This window comes from Protopterus annectens, chromosome 9.part0 (assembly GCF_019279795.1).
Source record: "Protopterus annectens isolate FY-2018-M chromosome 9.part0, PAN1.0, whole genome shotgun sequence".
Lineage (NCBI taxonomy): Eukaryota > Metazoa > Chordata > Ceratodontiformes > Protopteridae > Protopterus > Protopterus annectens.
The window spans coordinates 1,593,062,588-1,593,081,572 of record NC_056743.1 but is presented as its reverse complement, the minus strand read 5'-3'; the positions used below and the strand labels follow the sequence as shown (position 1 = coordinate 1,593,081,572).

At 34.5% G+C, this 18,985-nt stretch overlaps 1 protein-coding gene across 1 annotated transcript in view; it reads left to right on the top strand.

Annotated features, from left to right (window-relative positions):
* LOC122812203 (zinc finger protein Gfi-1b-like) overlaps window positions 1-18,985 on the top strand; it is a 311,143-nt gene that overhangs the window by 148,787 nt on the left and 143,371 nt on the right. The window contains exon 2 of the mRNA XM_044084542.1: window positions 5,440-5,571. Coding sequence (XP_043940477.1) covers window positions 5,466-5,571 — 106 coding nt within the window. The 5' untranslated portion in view covers window positions 5,440-5,465. The remainder of the gene's footprint in view (window positions 1-5,439; window positions 5,572-18,985) is intronic.

The following is an 18,985-nucleotide window of genomic DNA, read 5'->3' as shown; positions in this document are numbered from 1 at the left end:
CTATATATATATATATATATATATATATATACATATATATATATATATATATATATATATATATATATATATACATATATATATATATATATAATGATTTTGAGATGGTAAACAGGTGAAAAACAATCATAAAATTGATCTTTTTGCTGTCTTTTAAGTCCATCACAGTATAACATTTGTGACTCAGGCAGTTCTGACATCCTAAAACATCAGCCACAGGAATCTAACTTTCTTGTTTTGGTGGTGTTTTGAGACTCTCTCATTTATTGAGTAGTATGCCATAGGTTCCTAAAAGATAACTGACATTTGGGTGGATCTCTCCGTTAATCATATAGTACTTCAGATATACCACCAAAGAAGCAGCAGCTGTGCCTGGTGCATCTTACGTGTTTAAAAACAATGAATGAATACTCATACTCATACTCATACTCATACTCATACTCATACTCATACTCATACTCATACTCAGGCTCAGAGTTTTGTCAGTTAACAGTATATCTAATGTCATCTGTTCCAGCCATTCCTCAACGTAAAGGTCTTCGGATCCATACTAGATCTGACTTCTGACACTTTCAAGCTCTGGATCCAGTGTTCAGGCTTCTCCCCTTACTCATAACCCCCTTGTGCTGAGTTACCTCAGATATCATTTGCCACCACAAGCATAGGACGGATCTTTTGGTGCTTAGGTTTTCTACTGGAGATAAGTATTTTCTTGATATTGTTTTTATACCTATATCTATATCTCTATGTAGTTACCTTTTTTCACCTTTTTCACCTCCCATATAATTAAAGATTTATTTTTATCTGCCTTTCTCTTAAATCTTTTTATTTCTTAACCTCCCTTCTTTGGTCATGACATTTAGGGCATTGAATCTTACTCTTAGGGAATTGAATCTTTTTGTCTTGCAGAAATAATTCTTTGTCCTTTCTTTTTATTGTTGCTATTATTTCTTGTTGCTACGTTTTTTCAGTATGTCGGAATAGCTCTCGGGTTTTCAAAAATTGTGATCTGCGGCCATAATTTAGATGCTCATATCAACTGCATCCATTGCCTTGGCTCTGCTCATTTAGAGAGCTATTGCACTATTTGTAAAGTTTTTAGTTATCATGTGGCAGTGAAGCATCAAAATAAGTTAATTCTAAATGGTCTTCTCCCAGCCACTGTGGGGAGAGGTGCCCCTCCTGCTTCTTCAAGCACGCTTTCTGTTTCTTCTCCTGTCAAGAAACCAGTTGAGAAGTCTAGAGAAAAGAATAAAAAAAAATAAAGATAAAGTAAGGACTAAGGTCTTGAAAAAGAGATCCCCGGAGCACACACCCTCTTTATTTGGCCCCAAAAGTTGTTAAAACCTCAGAAACAATGTTCTTTTTGTAGCTATTTCTTATCAGAGCCGACACCCCACCAACAAGGGTTTCACTGGCGCTAATTTCCCTTAGGAACTATTCCTCTATATTACAGAAAAAGAGATTCCACCACTCTAGGCCCCCATCTTCTACCCCATTGTTATAGTTTGCCAACAAAACAGATGTGGACAAGATGAGATGATTTCTTCGGACCCAGATCCAGCTGGTGGTCCTCCTACTCCAGCCACCACCTGATCAAGGGAAATGGTTTCTTCCCTTCATTCAGTTATTACTCCTTCTCAGTTCTGCCTTCTGGGATCAGTGCACCTTGATCCGAGTTCATCAGAACCATTCACAAACAAAAATATGCATGCTCTTATGAATATCTGCAGTGTATTATGTGTGCCTGTATTTACCAAAAAAAGTTATTGTAAAAGATTAGTATAATTTTTATTTCATTTTTTGTTTTTCCCAATTCAGAAAAGAAAGAATGTTGATAATCAAAAGTTTTCATGGAACATAATTAAAACATGCTAATAAGAAAACTGCTGTATCAAAAGTCTTTTTATTACTTATATTGAATTTTCCAGTTGGGAACATACAAGCATGAAACACAGCATATGAAGAAATATAAATTAATATGAATTAATAAACAATAATTAAAATATATCTCAAACATCATAGTATGAACAATACAGATGGTACATTTTCTTGATTAATCAAAAAAATAGAATATCCCTTATACTCTTTAAACTGTTTATACTATTTATAAGGTGAAGCAGAGCTGTTATAACTGAAGTACACAACTTGAAGCAAATAAGACTTTATATCAAACTGTCTGGATTTTATATCAGAAGTATTTTTATTATATTTCTGCAAAAGTAATGCAAATATAAGTTAGAATTTATATTTCACTCTAGAGTCTTTTCTTTTACATGGATAGTATTTGTTTTCATCATAAACTGCGGTGGTTATAGTAATATCTTTAGAAAATGAGAGTAATTTGGACTTTTGATAATTCCCTTTTAGTATCTTCTTAGCAATCAATAAGAGACATGAAAGGAGATGGATCTGGTCCTTACTAATTTATAAGTGAACTGGACAGAACTCTCAACTGTCCAGATTTTCATAGAATGTGTATATTTCTGCCTCATATATTTGATTTCTTCCTCATAAAATTTGTAGTTTTGGGGCAAATCATTGAGGATTGATGTCACTAAATAATGACATTCATTAAGTTTCAGACTCCATATCCTTCAGAAAATGTATTTAACTCAAATCATGCAATTCTAGCAACTTTCTAACTTTATAAGAGCAATAGTTCAAATCAATACCTTTTTGGGGCCTTTGTCCCCCCATTATTTTAGGCTTTGTCCAGAATTCTTGTGCTAAGAGATTGAGAGGTATGGAACCTGACCATTAAAAAATATCAACATTTTAGCTATTTGAAAAGTATTTGTCCATAAATATTGAGCAATTATCTAAAAATGAGCCCATAATTTAGATAGAATTACAAATTTGTACAAGATATATTGCCAATCAGCATTAATCACCTTGTTACACCTCCAACAAAGATAATTACTTTCATTTGCTATTTCTCCTGTACTATGTGGAGCATAAAAGGTGTAATGCAAAAATGCCTAAGTATTTTCCAAAATGGAGATGAGGTTGTTTACTTTCAAATTTCAGTAATGTTTTTGTTTTTCTATATTAGATAGATTTGTGTAATTTGTCTGTTTTAATTAATTACAAAAATATTCTTGAATTAAAGATATTGAGTTCAACATAATTTAATAAAGATCCATTGATACCAGTTTAGAATATTTTTTGTTAGATAAAAATGATAGAAAATCATAGAAAATACAGGGATACATTTGTAGTTTCATAACTATCATACCTTCCATTACAGATAATGTGAACTATCTAATGCTTTTAATCAAAACCTAGTCCTTGACATCTAGTTTAGATTTAATCATATGCTGTCTAATAACAATAATGTTGTATTCCAAATACAATTGGACCAAAATTATTATTTTTTCTTCTTCTACTCCAACATTTTCTCACTGTTATAGCTTTTTTTAAACCCTACTGTGAGGCAGTACAGGAATATAGAAGATAACCATTTCAAATACTGGGAGAGTCTCTTCTTTTATAACCACTATTTAGACTATTAATATTTAAATAAAAGTATCAGTATTGGCATATGATACTTCATGTCTTACAAAATATGTAATAACGGATCTGGACTTATTACAAAGGCATAAGTGTTTAAGGAAATAAAAAATGTACTCTTAACTACAGACATATCATTATTCATAATGAATAGTAATGAGAAAACTATATACATTAACATAATTATTTGTAACTTGGAATACGTAGATCTGTAGTCTGAGAAGTATTATTCCCAACTGAAGTAATCTTTCCAACACTTCTATACCCCAATATAGTGCAATACTACTTACCTTTTAATGTTACCTCAGAAATAGAAAGAGCTTGCATCCTTTCCATGACTTATTAAGTAACTGAATCCTCTATAGCAGCATTCAAGTATAGAACAATTATATTAAAGTAATTGAAAGAACCTGATATGGGACAATAACAAATCTATATATTTAAATTTATGCACACATTCATGCAGTTAGTCATTAACACTGTATATAGAGTTAGTTTATCATTATAATTAGTCATGTTCCTATCACAGGAATCTTCAGACTCCAGTTTATTGTTAGAAATTCAGTGTCAGATTTAATCATGAATATATTTTGTCCGTCAATATACCAACATCTTCAAATAAAAATCTGAGTAATAGAGCGGAATGACAACAGAATAAAGCATCTGCTATTCATAACTGAGATTGCCCAAGATGCCAATAAAGGAAGTACTGACATCTTTTATGCTACAATTTTGTTGTCATCTCAATGTAAGTGACTTACTCTGGTATAAGCTTAATTTGTAGATAGGTCTTGTACAGAGAGAAAGTCTTTTAGAATCCGGCCCTTTAAATACCTGGGCATCTTGAACTTCAGCTCCAACTTAATGAAGGCATGTGACCTCCTACATCCTATTTCCCATCCATCATTCTGCATACTCACTGCATGAAAGCATCACTCTATGTGTGTCTATATTAAATACATACATATATATATATATATATATATATATATATATATATATATATGTGTGTGTGTGTGTGTGTGTGTGTGTGTGTGTGTGTGTGTGTTTGTATATATTTACATATGTCATTATCCTTTTCTCTACCATGTCTCACTTTCCACCTGATCCAGAACATGTACAAGTTCTTATTTAGAGATGTTATAAATACTTTTGTCTCAATTCCTAACTTATATTAATCATCATTACTTTAAAACTTCTGATTTAATTATAATTTAAGCTAGTTTATACCTTTACCTCAAACTCTTTCATATACATATTGATTAACAACCCAATATATTGCAATTATAAGTTAAAGGAACATTTGTTATGTTAAGACCATTATGTTACAAGGCACAACTACCTTTTCTTCACTTGTAAAACAATTGAACACACTTGTAACAAATCAACTACTGAACAATTTAAAGCCTCACTTACTTTGCAGAACTGTATGTATACACTTTGAGCATCTTAGTTACATCATTAGAACAGCTTGCTTCATTTATTGTAAAACTTTTTGGAAATTGAACCAGTGCCTCCATTTTCTCTGGCTTCACGACTCTATTTATATGAAGGGAAAAGGAAATGGGGAAAGACAGAGGAGAGGTTAAATAACAAATACTATTAATACATGAAAAAAGTAAATAGGACGTAGCATAATAAGATTCATAACAAGATGTAGTTGTTGTTACATTAACTCCCCTGTATTTACGTCTTGCTAACAAGTAATCTCTCTCTCTCATCCTTCCATGTCTTTAAATAACTGTTTTAACATTGTGTCCAATACTAGTTTACTGTAAGCATGAATAATTACAATTTTCACTTGTGAACATTCCATATTTCTGTTATGTAAATATATTTGCAAAGTACAGCATTATTAAACTGTATGCACTTTGGAGTTTACTGAACAGTGTTATTAATTTGTGTATCATTTCATGGCACTATAAGGTTGTACAGACCAGGCCCTGAAGAAAATGCCACGGTCATTTCTTGTAAGAAGCAAAAGAAGTGCAGGCTACCAGGGAAAGAGATATCCAGAGGAGGACAATGCCAACTGTACCATACCTCTTGTATGTAACGGTAAGCAATAAAGTGTTCCCTGTAATGTAAAGCCATGGAGTTGTCTGCACAGCAAAGTGAAAAGAAGTGCTTTGTTTTGTAAATGTGCAGGAGGAAGAAGGATTAATGCATCCAGATGGGGAAAAATGTTGTGACTAGTTCTACAGTATGACTACTGTCATATTCTAAAGTTATGATGTAATGTTTACCGATAGTGATATGTTAAGCATGCACCAAATTTTCAGTCTAAGTTTTCCCATGATCTCCTTTTCTTAGGAAAAAAAAATAAAGAGATAGGATATCTATTTTTTGGTTTTATTTACCTCCTCCAAAACTTGGAATGCATTTTGACTGGAAAAAAAAATCACATTTTTGCAATTAAGATAAGTTTACAAAAATTAATCTGGCACAATTCTGAAGTGCAACAAAGAAAATATGAAGCAAAATTCTTATGTTGTGAATTTCTGTTAGTAGGTTGCCACTCACCGATTGATAGCATCAGTTTGTCATTTACTATTTTAATCAGAGAAAATTCTGAGATCATTATCAAAGTATAATTACAATTAGTGCTTGTAAAATCATATTTCTATGTAAGCATTTTAGCCAGTATACATGGTTATCAAATTATTCAGGTGACATGAAAAATATATCTACACTGAAGAATGTTTGGAATGAAATACTGGAAGCTACAATTGTTAATAAAGTATGTTCCCATTTATGCTTGGCCCTAGAACATTGCACATTGCTGTAACAAATAGAACAGTAACAACCATGTTGACAGTTGTTAAAAGAACATAAAGTATTAGTTTTATTTTTCACAATTTATGTATACAAACCACTGAGTTACAAAATATTAAAATATATTGGTGACACTTAAATAGCCTTCTTATTATTACAAAATTAAAGTGCATGGGGGAGTTTTCTTCATTACTTGCAAAGGCAGTGTACAAATAAGGTTGTATGGTATGTGGATACATATTGTTTCAGGTCAGTAAGTAAGAAGTGGGTGAAACTCAGCCTTATAAAAAGTTTGACGCAATTACTGTCCAGCAGTGATGTAAAGGTTGTATGCTAGTGCTCTCATTTTGTTCAGGATATCTGTTTGGAATTTTATAAACATTTATTTTTGTGGTTCGGTACAGGCATTCTGGAAGACAGAGATATCCAAACTTATCTTCAAAAGGAATATACTCAACTATATGAAGTTAAAAAAGAAACTTAAAACCATTCAGGGTATGTGGACTGGGACTGGGAGGCATAGGTGGATCTTTGCATCTAAGACAATAACCTGTTGCATCTGTATAATGCTATTTCTATTTCTGGGTATAGACCTACAGTATGGTAGTCATTGCAATATAGGAATTGTTATTTCTGTGATGTGTCTTATCATTTGATCCATGTATGACCCCAGTACAAATGGACACAATGGAAGGAATTAGGGCATGAAGCAGGATTGCTAACCTTTCTTTTCTAAATGTAAGAGTATTTCACATTTTGGTTCAGTTGTGCTAAAGATATTATTACTGCTACTGGACTGTCTCATTCTGTTCATACCCTCCCTTCAAATACCACCTCTTCTCTTTCTATTCCTTTTAGACTTCATGCTTTCTTCGTTCCAGTTGTCATACCTCCACTTTCTGAAATTTCTGCCTCTGAATCTGCTCCACCTTTTATTCATCTATTTCTCCTGACTTCTGTTTCTGATGTTGTTACTGCTGGCACTCTCTCAAAGCCCCTTACTTCTTTTGCCTGCCATTCTCTTTTCTATGGCACACAGATACTACTGGGCCGTGGTGGTACAGCGGTAGTGTTGTTGCCTCACAGCAAGAGGTTCTCCTGTTCGATTCTCGGCTGGAGTGCCTTCTGTGTGGAGTCTGCATGTCCTCCCCGCCATCGAGTGGCCTCCGAAAGACATGCGTGAATGGGCGTGCCTTTGCTGAAGGTTAAGCGTCGGGCTGGCAACTCGGCACCATAAAAATCAACTGCCTATCATTAGCGGACCGGAGTTCCGCTGTGGCAACCCCCTAACCGGGAAAAACCAGAAAGACAAACAACAACAACATCAGAGAAATTTATTTTCTTTGTGTAAACAGTATAAGCTCTTCATTTTGTTCGTTTAGTGAAATGATTTTGCTAAACTGTTCCTGCTGACTTCATTTGTTTACTGAATACAAGGTAGCTGCTGAGAGCCCACAAAGATGTTTTTGAAGCTGTTTGGAAGGACTGAAATGTGGTCTATAGTTCGGAGTCAGTGTTCCGCCACTGACATCTTAACTCACTGCACTACTTTAGATGTTACAGTAGTAAGATCTGATAGTTCCACTGCTTCTGATTGCCAAATATGATTTTTTTCTTCTGCCACATTATTTTATATGTTCTTACAGTACCTACTGACCACAAGTCTCTATTGTTAGATCTATAAAATAAAATATGTACTTTCTAATCTTCTAGTTATTTGGATCAGTGACTACAATTTGAATTTGAAACATGCAGCATATTGTACCGGTGATATTAGAAGGAATGTAGAACAGAAGATTAGTAAAATAAAAGTTAAAAAAAATAGAAGATGAAGTTATGGAATACTTGCAAAGTGAATGATTTAGTGTGGAAAGTCTAACACAGGTTATATCACAGCATGATGAAACAATGAGTCCCCAAAGCAAGGAGAAACAGGAGGAGCAGGAGACATCTGAAGAAGAAATATGATCATAGGAAAGAAAAAGAGATTTAATATGGTGGAATATTTATGCAAAGGAGAAAACTAATCAATACAAAAAGAGCAGCACCAAAGATATTTGAAGAGAAATACAGACAAAGGCAACCAGATAGCGAACATTTTACAATACAGAAAATAAGAAAACACAGTGGAAAAGTAGAAAAGAGGATTAGTAATGGAGAAGTTAAAGAAATAGAAATTGAAGTTATGGATTATCTGCAAAGTGAAGGATTTAGTATTGAAAATCAAACTCAGATAACATTACAGCAGGATAGAGCAATGGATCTCCAAATTAAGGAGAAACCAGTGGAGCAGCAAACATCTGATCTGTTGCCATATGTAGATACTTTGGGGTCTTTCACAGGAAACCAGTACAAATGTTCAGTTGGAGATGCACAGCATGTGAAAGAAGAGGAAACTGTGGCAACTCTGACACAGTCAATGTTGTGGAGTGATAGGTCAGTGAGCTCCCATATGAAAGGGCAATGGATGACACATGATGAAACTGAAGAGAATGTGGCACAGGAAGATATTCTAGAACTTACTATAGAATGCCTGCAGGAAATTGAGAAAAAGAATGTGACCTTAGTTTAGAAGAAAATGATCTAAAAGAAGAGTTGCTTTATTTAATAGAAGTGGACAGACATATTAAGATCAATGAAAGAAATAGACTACAGGAAGTCAATAAAACCCCAAAAGTTAGAAGTTTGATAAAACAAATGAACACAGTAATTAGGACTGTCCATAGAGATTCATGTGCTATAACAGAAGTAAAAAGTATATATTACTGTGCAGCTAAATTAATAACAGAAGAGGGAACAGATAAAAAAAATACTCAGAAAGATAGACATGATAGAAGCAATTTGCAGTATCTGAACAGATCAGGATCTATCATGCACTATTGCAAATAATAAATTAAAAATATCAGCACAGATGGAAAAACTTAGAAGATATGCAGGAAAAAAAAATAAGAAATAGATACATTTTGGAGACATATATATGAAGATCCTGTGGAACATAAATATGCTGAATGGATAGAAAAAGTAAACAAAAAAAGAATAAGAAATTCAAATGTACAGGATATGAAATGGGATGAAGTAATAGCCAGAGATAGCAAAACAAAGTTAAGAAAAGCTCCTAATTGGAAAACCCCAGGCCCAGATTCAGTACCTAACTTCTGGCTAAAAGTATTAATATCTTTACGTTAAGATTTAGCCATGAGTAAGAACTATTTATATGCACACCATAACCAGACACCAGCCTGGTTAACAACAGGAAAAACAATACTCCCATTTAAGAGCAAACCTGCAAGGTATCCTAAAAAGTATATACCAATAACTTGCCTTCCAATGACGTATAAACTATGCATTGGAATTGATGCTGACAGAGTTTATAGCCATTTAGAAGAAAACTCAATCATTGTGATAGAGCAAAAGGTGATAAAAGAAAGTCATATGGAACCAAGGCTCATTTGTTGTTAAATAAAGTCATAAGGGAGTATATAAATGTTTGGGAATTGATGAAGGTTCAACAATAAAACATGAACAAATGCCAATAAAGCTTAGTAAGGGATATTTTAGAAGACTTAATACTGGAAACAGTGTTGAGATCTAGGAATGAAGTCCAAGCTATATACCAATTTGCTCTTCCTGTACTAACTTACAGTTTTGGACTGAATGACTGGCCCCAAAAGGTGTTGGATAGGTTGGACAGGAAAACAAGAAGGATGCTTTATGCTCATCAAATGATTTACAAAAATCAATGCATACCAAGATTATATATTCTCCGTTCTGAAGGAGGTATGGGCTTCCTTAAAATTGATTACATGTATAGATCTGCATACATGTCTGCTGACCTCACAAGACCCAAAAATAGTGAAAGTTTTGAAACATGAGGAGAATAAGTCTAAGATGACTTGCTTCTTGGTTTAGCAGAAGCATATCGGCATCAAGTGGGAATGGAAATCAAACCAGAAGCAGATAAAAATCAGGCAGCAACTGAATGTGCCAAAAACAAAAGAAAGAATTTAAGGTGAAGGATCAGATGAGAAGGCAAGAAATGTGGAAAATGGGTAAATATAGTTGTATGTGTAGAAAACTCTTGGAACAACCTCATGTTGATCAGAATTGAATTCAGGAGTGGTTAAGGAGAGATGAATTTAAACCAAAAGATGAAAGGTTAATATTGGCAGCCCAAGATAGAGGACTATGTATACATTGGTTAACAAAGTCTATTGAACATGTAGGAGAAACAGACAAATGTAGTTTTGTTAAACAGAATTGGAAACAGTCGCACATCTTGTTGCTGGTTGTGATGTCCTAATGGCAGAAGGATTGTATACTGAAAGGCATAATAATATGGCCAATCCGTTGCACTGGGGATTGTGCAAACATTATAATATTGAAGTAGCTGAAAAACATTGGAAACATGAGCCACAAAGCATTATAGAAAATGATGAACTTTATATCAACTGGGATCATCCATTACCAACAGTTCAAAAAATAGATGCAAGAAAGCCAGATACAGTAGTCTATGAAAAGTAGAAAAAAGTAGCATTGATCATTCAAATTGTTACACCCAGTGACTACAGTGTCTTACATACAGAGAGGCATAAAGTCATAAAATATCAGGATTTGCAGACAGAAACAAGGGCAATGTGGAAGAAAGATACTCAGACAATTCCAGTAGTAGTAGGAGCAACGGGTCTTATAAAATAATTTCCAATCATACTTGGATTTGTTACTAATACATGTAACTCCATAAGAATTTACAGTCATTCTTAGAGATGATACTGGTACAAGTAACTCTGTACGAACTGCAGAAGTAGTCATTACTGGGCAGATGCTGCAAAGAGCACTTCTGGCTAACATCGAAGATTGAAACAATATTAATTTCATGAACTTTAATCATACTTTGAGTTAGGAATGGGGCCTATTCCTGTCATGGTATTAGAAACCCAAAACACTTGGAGAAATTAAAAAAGTGTAATATTAGGGAATGCCTTTCCACTTGTAAGTGAGGTCTTTTACCTCGGGTATTTCTAAACCATGCACTTATGCTAATGGTCTTTTTCATACCTAAACAGACTTCAGATATTCTGCTACTCTTTTTGAATGGTGACAGATTCTTACAATGCTAATTCTTAAGATTATTTAGGTATATGGGTAGTACTATGAGAACAGGCATACAATTGTTCTAAGAAAAGGTATCAGGCATTTGAATGGTAGCACCACATGGTTTGCTGTTTTTACTTCTCATATTACCTCATTGTGGCACTCTGATAATGGCCTGAGAGATTTTTGTGATACTTGGGTAGATCAGTGTGTTAGTTGTAAAGGTAAACAGGCTTATATTATTTGGTAAAGGCCATCACAAGACACTGAGAAGCAAGTTTCTGTATATTTCTTGACCCAGTGTAGCAGCTTACAGGAGCAGAACAGTGAGCAGCAGATTTATCACCATCATAATCATCATCATCTAGAGAAAATTTTAAATTTAATGCATAAGCAAAGGTTTGTTACTCAGAGTAAGAATGGTGTATTGTTGTTAATGAATAGTCTCCTCATATTACTTTGTCAGTTATTAAATAGACACAGAAAGAGAATCATAAAGAACACCTGCAAAATTGTTATCCAATGGCTCTAAGAAATATGGATTACAAGATTTTAATGTGCTTATCTCTTAGATGAAAATGTTTTGTTAATAACCAAGAAGGGAAGAAAATATGTGCCAAACCAAACACCGAAACAAAACAAAAGCATGGGTGTCACAAAGGACAAGGTACAAGGGATCCAAATGATTCAAAGTAGATCCAAATGAGGACATTTTATTGTAGGTCCACATTCTTTTTGGATTCTATATTGCATCTCACTAAAAGAGGCATCTTTTATAATTGGCAAGCTAATGGTGTTTTGGCTTTTTATAATCTTATTGTATTTCATGCCTTCCTGCACTTATTTTGTTTTCTTTACCTATTTTTGGTGATGACACTGCACTTGTTACTTGTATATTATACGTTAAGTAAGCTGCTTATTGGAACCATTTAGCAAGAGGTATGTGTAATGTTCTAAAGACAATCATCAATATGGTAATTATAAACAGTTTTTACTTTGGAAATTGTCAATACACTTTGGTCTAGTGTAAGAAGCAATGCTATTCTCATATTATGATTGCTTTTTATACATTTAGTAATGCTTGAGATCAAATGTCTGCAAATAAATATAATGTTTTGTCATGGCAGAAAAGGATAAGCTCCTCTTTACAGTGGAGTGATTTTGTCTGGTGTTTTCCCATTCAAAAATTGCCAGAGAAGGGTCTCAATGGCATGTTGAGAAGAAGAAATGACAGCCTTTTTTTCTGTTTTTTTTTTGAATGAATTAGAATGAATTAGGGTGGTTTAAAGTTCTTTATATCCATTACTTTTTAATGTTTTTGTAATTCCACTCTGATCAATTTGTAAAATGTCATTAGGGGTCTCATTTACATGTTAAAGAAGATACATTAGATACATTTCTTTTAAGCTGTCTTCTTTTTTGTTAGGTAGATGTGGAAATGTCCTGTATAATCAGAAATTGGACAATAATGAAGCACTGTCTAATGTAAGATACTTTAAGGTTGGGGTAATTTTTCAAATTATTGTGTTTGCTTCAGTAAACATGGGTAGTTGTTTATTGTACTTCTCTGTAGATTTTTGTATTTTTATATTTTCATGATTTTGTTTTTTCTGATTTATTTTCTTTGTCTTCATGCTTTATTTGTATTCTGTAGTTTAATAAAATATAACATTCCCATATTTTTCCATTTTCTGTAAATGGAAATGAAACAAGGAAATCCCATGGCAGAAAAGAAGAGGCATGCACAGATGTGCAAAGGCTGAAATGCTTGCTGTGCTAATGTAGTTAGAAGTAAATGAAATGAAATCTATAATACTTACTGAATTTGGATTCCCAACTGAAACCATGTTGAAGCTGGACACAGGTTTTGAATTAAATGAAATGTAATTAGAACTGATGTGGAATTCCAGAATGGAGGAATGTGTTGAAGAAATAACTGATGTGTTTCTTGATGTCTGTATATAGCTGAATATGCCAGAAAAGAGTCCTCACTTGTCTTTAGATGATCTACACCATCAGAATGGAACGTAATTCCAATGGCAATCTAGCATGTCTCCAGCATGCAGATCTGAAATTTCATATGCAGAGGTGACCACAGCAGGAAGCAAATAATGACCATTATCCAGAGAAATATTTTAAGGATATGATATAATTTATATGGTTCTCTGCCTAACATGCACATTTTTGGAATAAATAGAATACATCCTGGCAAAATTCAGGCTTGCGATGTCAGATCTACATTACAGTTGAGATCTGAACCTTTATATAAGGTTTCTTTTGAATATATTGTCATTTTAAACAATCTAATTTCATTTTACAAAAGCTAAAACTAACAATTATCTTGTGTGATTTCTTTACAGAAAATTAGACTTTGCCTAAGAGGAAAAAATCTGTTTTTGCAATTCAAGATTCAGGTGCTTAAAATGAAAATACCAAACAATGAAAGTTACTGTGGAAGACTTCAGATTAAAAAATAAAATCATGGATGCTGTGGAAATATGAAGTAGTGGAAACGTTTTCCAGACTTAATGACAGAATGCTCACAGTTGAAATATTTCAAATGTAATATTGTAAAACAAAGCTATGTGGAACAGTTAAAATGTTATATATGTAGGCAAAGAGGTTATTTGGTGAATGTGTGGCAAAAAACAGATATGCACAATGCGACAAAGAGGGCACAGTAAGTTGGACTCTAAACCATAATAAGTTGAATGAATGATGTAAATTTGGATGCAAAGTTCTTTTGTACAAAAGGAGAAGAGTGATGTAACAGAAAGATAAGAGCAGGGAGGATAAATGTTTGTAATACCAAAACAGAGATGTCAAAATAGAAAATTATACATGAAGTAGACTCATTTACTCAATATGAACTGCAGGACAAAAAGGAGGAAACAGAAGATGAGTAATCAGAAAGAGAACAAATAGAATCTACAGACAAAACAGTCACAACAAGAAAGATAAATTGGGATAGGAGGACAATGCAGGCAATATACTGTGCTTACCGAAGTTCAGACATCTTTTTCAGTTTGGGTAGGGTGGAAATGCTACAGAGTTTGGGACTAGGAAAGTGAACTGGAACACTAAGATTAATATAAAAGACAAGTATCATTAAGATACTTGATGTTATATTCATTAAATCTGGTATAGCATTACTAGTTAATATATGGCCCAGAGGGGAACAGATTAGATTTAGAACTATTATATGCAACTTTAACAGAGAAATAAATTAAAATATTTGAGGAGCTTGAACCACATTTTCATGGCTTGCACAAAATTATGGGTTGGATAGTGTTACTGTCATTTGGAAGACAGGAAAAGCACAGGACAACAATTAAGTATTGATATCAAAATGGCCAGGGGAAACAGTAGAAAGATGTGAAATTGTTAACAGAGGATTAAAGAAGTATGTATACTGCAGAGAAAATATAAACACAAGAGACTGAACACATTCATTAGAGTACCAAGGGGAAGCAAGCTACATAGTTTTCTGGTCATTTGGCACTATGGAGTGTACCTGCAGAAAAATAAATACAGAGTACATGAGAAGCAGAAGTCTTTTTAAAAATAATTTGGATATATTTAAAGGAAAATGAAATGAGAGATAGATTTTAGCTGTTAAATTAATTTAGGAATGAAACCATGTTATTTTACTGCAGTAGATGGCATTACAGGCAAAGACAACAACTATATAGTTTATTATAAAAACAGAAGAAGGACAGATTGAAATAGGTATAAATGAGTTACACAAGAAATGGATCAGGAGCTGGATAAACAGATTATTTTTATGAAAAAAGAAACCCATCTAACAGTAATGAAGACGGAAAGAATGTAAAAGGGTTTATGGGTTCGTAGTAAAAGAAAAAAACTTTTCCTTTGTTAAGAAATGTACAGAAACAAAAGGAATGCAATATGTAAGAGCTGAAAAACAAAGAGGTAAAAATAAATAGGGAGAGAGGAGGAGGAGAGATGAAGAACATAATAGAAACATATTTAAAACATATTTATGATGTAACACTGTCAGAAAATATATATGTTTGGGTTAAGAATCTAATTAGAAAGAGAGACATACACTGCAAAATGTTTATTTTGCTCTTTTTATTACAATTTATTTTAATTTAAATGTATTTTATTTTAAATTTGTTTTGCTTTAAATATGCTTTTTGCAGTTTTAAAAGTATTTTTTTTGGTCTGGCTACTTAAAATTTTGTTTTTCATTCTCTGATTGCAAATGGATTATGTCTATTTGATTTGTGGTAGGAGCAGAGAGCTGAGAATAATTTTTATTTAAGGTAAGCATAACAGGACAAGGTTTTAATCTCTTGGAGCTACCACTGACCTGCGATTGCCATTGTATGACTATTTTGGAATTCATCATTTAAGGTTTGTATACTTGCATTGCTTCTGTTTATTGATGTTTTCATTGCAGTATATTTTACTTTAAATTGTTTTTATTTTAAATTTGTCTTACTTTATAAAAGTTATTTTTATTGGCATTTTACAAATTCTTGGTTAAGGGTATTTAGCAAAGTTTTGCTTTTCACTCTCAGACTGCAAATGAGTTAAGTCTAGCTGATTTGTATGAGGAGTTGAAAAGTAGCATTTTTTTCAAGGTCAGTAAAGCAGGAACTGCTGCTGCTGTTGTGTGACTATTTTTTACCACTCACTCACCCACTCTGGCCCCTTTGTGTTTTAAATTCAGTGTCTCTTCAGTGGCCTGCTCCTACCACCCGTTTGAATTTGGAAGCTTCTCCAAGTATCATCACATCCACTCATACTATTGAGCACTAGAAGATCAAACTAAAGAGGCTCTCCCATTGGACAGTTAAAGCTTCAGTTGCCCACGCTTTCATATCTTCCCAACCACTTAATGCACAGTGCCATACTTAAGTATTAACTCTGTTTCACATCTTACTTTTAAAATTTGCAACATGTGGGCAAGACTACTGATCACTGCAGAGCCTACAGATCACTTCTCAGGAAATGGCTTAGGATAAGCACTTATGTTTTGATCCTGGTAATTGTTAAGAGCAGAGGGACATTATTTTCTAATTCTCTTAGAAATTGCAAATCACAACTGCTTCTTAGGAGCTAGTTTGGGATTAATGCTACTGTTATGATCCTGCTGAGAGAAAGAGCACAGGGACCTTGATTTCTGACTGTTACTGTGCAGTGTGTATGGAACTTCCTTGATTAGTCTGGATGTCATTTTGGTGGATACCTCTTCAGTTTCAATTCTGGACCATTGTGTAGCTTAGTTCTCTTGTGCTGAGCTGCTGTATGTGCTATCAAGGGTATTGACCAGGAGAAAGCCACAACACACCTAGTGACCCTTGCAATATCTGTGAAGAAACTGCTGATCACCAAAGAGCCTATTATCAGCTTCTCAAGAACCACCTTGAAATTAGTGGTACTGTTTTTCTTCTGGTGAGAGAAGGTTCAAAGGGACATCAATTCCTAGCTGAGTGTTGCTGTAGTGGGATTAGCACTAGTAGTAGCCAGGCAGTAACCAATAAGCAAATTGCCATTATTCATCATTCTTGGCAAATCGAATTCAGTCTTTGCATAAGGATTAGCGACCATGTAACCTAATGTCAGTGCATTACCCTAAGCACTTCTTCCATAAATGTTCAGGGTTTTCTATAGCTATTTCCCTCCAACCTCTAAGTACTACAATCAACCCTAGTTCTCCACTCTGTGCAACTTGGTTCAGCAGTCTGCTCTCACCCCATCTGTGGCTGGAGTGATTGCAGTACATGTTCTAAAGTAGTGTAACAACTGCTTTATGCTTACTGACTATTCACTATTTCTGCTAACTGATAATGCAGCATGCAAGGGATGTAAATAGTTAAGAAACATGGAGGGAAAACCTCTCACATCAGCCCATTGACTGCAAACATTATACCTCCACAACACCACATCAGTTACAAAACATCACTAAGCCCATAAATTATGATGAAGTTGTGAAGAAAAAGATGCCAATGCCTCTTAGAATACAGTCTAAAAGATTCCATCTTTCATAGCACAAGGGAAGACCTGCACCTTCTCCCCTCACACACACTTCAAAGCCACACAGATCACCTGAGGGTCACCAGGAAAGCTGTCTTAAACCCATAAGACCTAGTAAGACTGCTTTCACATAGAAAAAAATGTTTTAGCCATAGGTGACTATAGCATAAAGACTCCATACTCACCAGACTGGACAAGAAGAGGGTGTCTGTAAGCTGCTTGTCTGGTGCCAGGATCCCCCAAGTCACAAGGGTTTAAGGGTCCCTTAAACTAGACAGATATGACCATGACCTAGTAGTGGCTTATGTTGGATTGAATGACCTGAGGTTTTCCACTCAGAGGGATATCATGGAACTTACTGTGCATGTGTTAGAAGCAGGAAAGGCACAGGTCTTAAGTATTATCTTACCTTCACCAAGAATGATGCCTAGATACCAAGACAAGATAATTTTCTTTAACAACTGGCTAAGTAGTTGGTATCATTCTAAGGGGAATCAGTATGTGTTGGACTGGGATGTGGAATTAGATATGACTTCCCTTTTCACCAGGGATGGCTTACACTTCAAATGACAGGTGACCACAGGCTAGCTAAATTCTTTGCCATCCCCTACAGTGTTTATTTTGTACAAAGCCCTCTACTGGACATTCCTTCACAGGAAACTCAAGCACATATTTTGACAGCATTATGGTGGTGCTATTCGATGTTAGGAGTCTTAACAGGAAGATGCTAGAACTTGAGGCCCTCTTCCAATCTGGACACATTCATATATACGCAGTTAATGAGACACGAGTTCAATGCAATGGCAGCATTCTGTCTATTACAGGGTTTCGAAGAGCCTATCATGCCTTCAGACTATTGAGTAACTATGCAGAAAAATCTGTATTTTTCAGAAATACTGTCACATCATGTCAAATTGCCCATGGCTATAACTAGAAACCCCATCAAATCCTATGTGAAAATTTGATATTGCTGCTAGTTGAACCTTAACCATGGAGGAGCTAGCTACTTCTTTAAAAATAAAGGGTAAAAATTCAAGGATACTATGCAAAGGGCTGAAAAAAGATCAACATTACTTTGACAGGCCCGGTAAATAAATCTTTTTCACTTACTAGAGTAAAGTTTACGCGTAGATGGTTTATGTGAAGATAAGAGTATCTGACACACTGGAAAAGAGAGCATATGTTGTCTGGCTATTAATGGAACTGGAGAAGCCAGGCAGTCAGCCTTTAGCCTGAGGTTCAATATGTCTGGATGAATCATGCCTGTTGGGTGAGACAGGAGGTCTAGAGTTGGATCCAGAGTCCACAGTAAGTGGAGTAAGTGAGGCCAAAGAAAGGAGAACCAAATCTGTTGAGGCCAAAAAGGGGCAATGAAGATAACTTTGCTCTTCAACATGGCATCTTTCTGCAGGAATTTAGAAATTAATGGGATTGGTGGATAGGCATAAAGCAGACCAGGGGGCCAGTCTTGAAGGAGAGCATCCCTTGGTGACTCCCTCTGTGGGTGGATTAGGGCAAAGTAGTTGCTGCATTTATTCTTTAGGGGAGAAGCAAAAAGATCGCAACAAGTCTGGCCCCACTGCTTAAAAATCATCTTTGC